Below are 4095 nucleotides of genomic sequence, written 5' to 3'. Positions count from 1 at the left end.
GGAGGATTCGCCTAGTGAGCCGCAGCGCCGGCCCTCGGATACATTTTTATGAAAAGACAACTAGCTAAGTGAAATCATTGAAACTTCCAGAAAAAAAAAAAATTCCTCTTTGTTTTTTTCAATAGAACTGCCCAGGCAACCCGAGGAGAACAATATAGTCATGTTTTTCCTTTCATGTTTTGGTGCCTATGGCTATCACAAAGCCTTTTTTTTTTCTTTTCTGGGAAAACTACACTTTATTCAGTAAACAAGCATTTATTCAGCACCCTGGCAACACTGTGCTAGATCCCTAAATTCCGGATCTTAGGGCTTTCTTTTTACTGTTTAATTCACTTACAAATCACCTTTCATAACGCATTACCCGAAATGACACGTGCTTACTAAAAAGTCTGGTTTGGGAACACACCATAAAACCTTGTTTACCGAACAAGGACAGCATGCGCCCCGCACTGACAACACTTTGGGGAAACAAGGAACGGAGAAGCAACACGACTTAGTTCTGGCAACTGCTGGACCCGGAGATGCAGCCTGCAGAGCCGCACTCCAGCTCGGTCCCTCCGCGGATTCTGACTCGCTGATGGCTAATATAATGCAGACCCAGACTCGGTAAAAGACATGTTATAAACTGCCCCACATCGTTTGCAATCACTTCCACAACTGTCTTTATTTTTAATGAATTTTTTTTTCCTATCTGCTGCTTCCTCAAGTCGTTCGGTCTTAGCAAAGTGTTAACCCAGGCATTTACCCATCACTGGCCCGTTGCTTTAACGACAGTTTAACGTGAAGCTCACACAGGGTGGACATCGAATGACTTATGGACCTCCCCCCCCCTCCCCCGCACACACACCCAAGCGCTGTTTACCTCATTCGCGTGACCACGGAAACGTCTAGAAGGCAAACCGCCAGGGTCACACACGTTCGCTTCCTCTCCGCCGCCCACGGCTCCGGGTGGCTCCGAGGTCCCAACCCCCTGCCTCCCTCACGGTCCTCGGGCTCCGTCCGCGGTCCCGAGCGGGGTCCGCCGCCTTCGCCGCCTCGCCCACCCCTCGCGTCGCCCGCCTTCCCCTGCCGCTGCCTGCGTTCGGGAGCACTGGCGGGTACGGCCCGTGCCGACCACCGCGTCCCCCACAGCCCGGGGTGCGGTGGGGGCGTCCCCGCAGAGGGCCCCCCGCTCCACAGCCGAGATGCCCGGATTCTCCTCGGGGCCGTGATGAGGATCGTGACACAGCATCTAGGGACGTGACTAAAGCTCCACTCAACCTTGCGATAATCCAAACCAAGAATAAAAACGGGCCACGGTGCGGACCGCGCGTTTGTCGGAAGAGCGAGGCAGAGTGGGGGCGGGGACAGTTGTGTTTCTTTCACACTGGTCGGAGGGCGAGGGGGAAGACACCCCCGTGGGCACTTGCAAAGCAGAGCCCGGGAAACTCGCCACGTAGCCCGCTCTTTTTGTCCCTAAAAACCGAAAAAAGGCGGGACTCGGGGACACGGACCTCCCAAACCTGGCGCCAAAGACCCCCGCCTCCACCTTCAGGCGGAAATACCCCTCTTTCCGGAAGGCGCGCCTTTGTGGCGCACGCGCGCTCCGTCACTTAGCAACGCCGAGGCTCCGCCTCCAGGGAGCCCAGCAACAACTCAGCCGCCGCGCCCTCCACCAATCAGCGGCGACTTTGCGCCCACACGTCCGGCCAATCAACGCTGGCGCAGCAAGGAAGTTTCCAGAGCTTTCGAGGAAGGGCCCTGTAACTCGGATTCATCCGCCTGATATTTTCTCCTCTATTTTCCTAAAAGAGGAAAAGAGACGCCTGAAGAAATAGGGAGTGAATTTTTTACGATCCTTTTTTCGGTCTGCAGTAATTCGGAACTCAGTTGAAAAGCCTCATTGCGACGCGAGAGGAGAGACCGGGGGACTACTTTTTCTGGCGCACGGAGACGGCGGCTACGTAGGAGTAATCGGTTACGCAACAGACGCTGTATAAATATCGGCTCCGCCGCGACTGAGCATCCAGTGGCGAGCGGCTTTCTTGAAGGAGCGTTGGTCTTTTGGCGGGCCCACCGGCTGCTATTTCAGAGACTTTTCGCCTTCGGTCACAGGTACCGGGTCGCGGCCTAGGGGACTGGGGGGCAGCTGTCAGCGAGGCCAGGCCGGCGGGGTCTCGGGGGCACGTGGGGGAGGGGAGGGCGGGTGACGTGACGCCGCGCCGGGCCCTTCCGCGAGAGTGGGCCTTGTTGGCGCGGCGGGGGGAGTTGGGGCGGCTGGCGCGCGCGCCGGCGGACGCCAACCGACGCTTAACCGATGGCGATTCCTTCGCATTCGCTTCCGAGGGGGACGGCGGCGGGGAGGTAGCCCGGTGTGACTTGGGGAAACGGTAAATACTGATTTTTACCATTGTGGGGAATGGGCCCTGCCTCTGGACGGCAATTTTTTTTTTTTTTTTTTAAAGCTTGGCGAGACTTAACGGATTTCGTTTCATTTTCGGTTTACTCAACGCTGTGCTCCGGTTTGGGGAAAAATAAGAACAGGGTGGGAAAGGAACCTCATATAGCTAAAGCATTTAGGAAACACGGCGTGGGATGGTAATTAACGAAACACTTTTGAATAAAGTTGTCTAACTCCGAACCTTGACTAACCAGTTCTAAGGGACTAATTGGAGTCTAGTAAAAACTGGAAGCCTTTGAGAGATGGTAACGAGTTTTAAGGCATTTTAAAAATAGTTAATTGCCGGTTTGGAAGCGTTTATTGGCGTGGAAGTGACGTGATGGTCGTGAGGTAACGCCCTGTTTTGCTTGAAAATTGTAGGTCACAATGCAGATCTTCGTGAAGACCCTGACCGGCAAGACCATCACCTTGGAGGTGGAGCCCAGTGACACCATCGAGAATGTCAAGGCCAAGATCCAGGATAAGGAAGGCATTCCTCCCGACCAGCAGAGGCTCATCTTCGCCGGCAAGCAGCTGGAAGATGGCCGCACTCTTTCTGACTACAACATCCAGAAAGAGTCCACCCTGCACCTGGTCCTGCGTCTGAGAGGCGGCATGCAGATCTTCGTGAAGACCCTCACTGGCAAGACCATCACTCTGGAGGTGGAGCCCAGCGACACCATCGAGAACGTCAAGGCCAAGATCCAGGATAAGGAAGGCATTCCTCCCGACCAGCAGAGGCTCATCTTTGCTGGCAAGCAGCTGGAAGATGGCCGCACTCTTTCTGACTACAACATCCAGAAAGAGTCCACCCTGCACCTGGTCCTGCGTCTGAGAGGCGGTATGCAGATCTTCGTGAAGACCCTCACTGGCAAGACCATCACCCTGGAGGTGGAGCCCAGCGACACCATCGAGAACGTCAAGGCCAAGATCCAGGATAAGGAAGGCATTCCTCCCGACCAGCAGAGGCTCATCTTTGCTGGCAAGCAGCTGGAAGATGGCCGCACTCTTTCTGACTACAACATCCAGAAAGAGTCCACCCTGCACCTGGTCCTGCGTCTGAGAGGCGGTATGCAGATCTTCGTGAAGACCCTCACTGGCAAGACCATCACCCTGGAGGTGGAGCCCAGCGACACCATCGAGAACGTCAAGGCCAAGATCCAGGATAAGGAAGGCATTCCTCCCGACCAGCAGAGGCTCATCTTTGCTGGCAAGCAGCTGGAAGATGGCCGCACTCTTTCTGACTACAACATCCAGAAAGAGTCCACTCTGCACCTGGTTCTGCGTCTGAGAGGCGGCATGCAGATCTTCGTGAAGACCCTCACTGGCAAGACCATCACTCTGGAGGTGGAGCCCAGTGACACCATCGAGAACGTCAAGGCCAAGATCCAGGATAAGGAAGGCATTCCTCCTGACCAGCAGAGGCTCATCTTCGCTGGCAAGCAGCTGGAAGATGGCCGCACTCTTTCTGACTACAACATCCAGAAAGAGTCCACCCTGCATCTGGTCCTCCGTCTGAGAGGTGGCTGTTAATTCTTTAGTCTTGCCATTCACAGTGCCTGATGGCGTTACTCTGCACTATAGCCATTTGCCCCAATTTAAGTTTAGAAATTACCAGCTTCAGTAATAGCTGAATCTGTTCAAAATATTAATAAACGTTTTGTTGCATGATACGA

The 4095-nt window shown here is 54.4% G+C and overlaps 1 protein-coding gene across 2 annotated transcripts; it reads left to right on the top strand.

Moving 5' to 3' along the window:
* The first annotated feature begins 1204 nt into the window (after positions 1 to 1204).
* On the top strand, positions 1205 to 4095 carry UBB (ubiquitin B). Of its 2 annotated transcripts, none has more exons than XM_017348855.3 (2): positions 1205 to 2094; positions 2801 to 4095. In XM_017348855.3, the coding sequence occupies exon 2, from the start codon at positions 2807 to 2809 to the stop codon at positions 3950 to 3952; it is 1146 nt and encodes a 381-aa protein (XP_017204344.2). In that variant the 5' UTR covers positions 1205 to 2094; positions 2801 to 2806; the 3' UTR covers positions 3953 to 4095. The 2 variants fall into 2 exon arrangements, with proteins under 2 accessions (XP_017204344.2, XP_008268907.2); XM_008270685.4 differs by lacking the exon at positions 1205 to 2094 and adding an exon at positions 2232 to 2369.

Source organism: Oryctolagus cuniculus, chromosome 17 (genome assembly GCF_964237555.1).
Source record: "Oryctolagus cuniculus chromosome 17, mOryCun1.1, whole genome shotgun sequence".
NCBI lineage: Eukaryota > Metazoa > Chordata > Mammalia > Lagomorpha > Leporidae > Oryctolagus > Oryctolagus cuniculus.
This window is presented reverse-complemented; position numbering and strand designations above follow the sequence as displayed.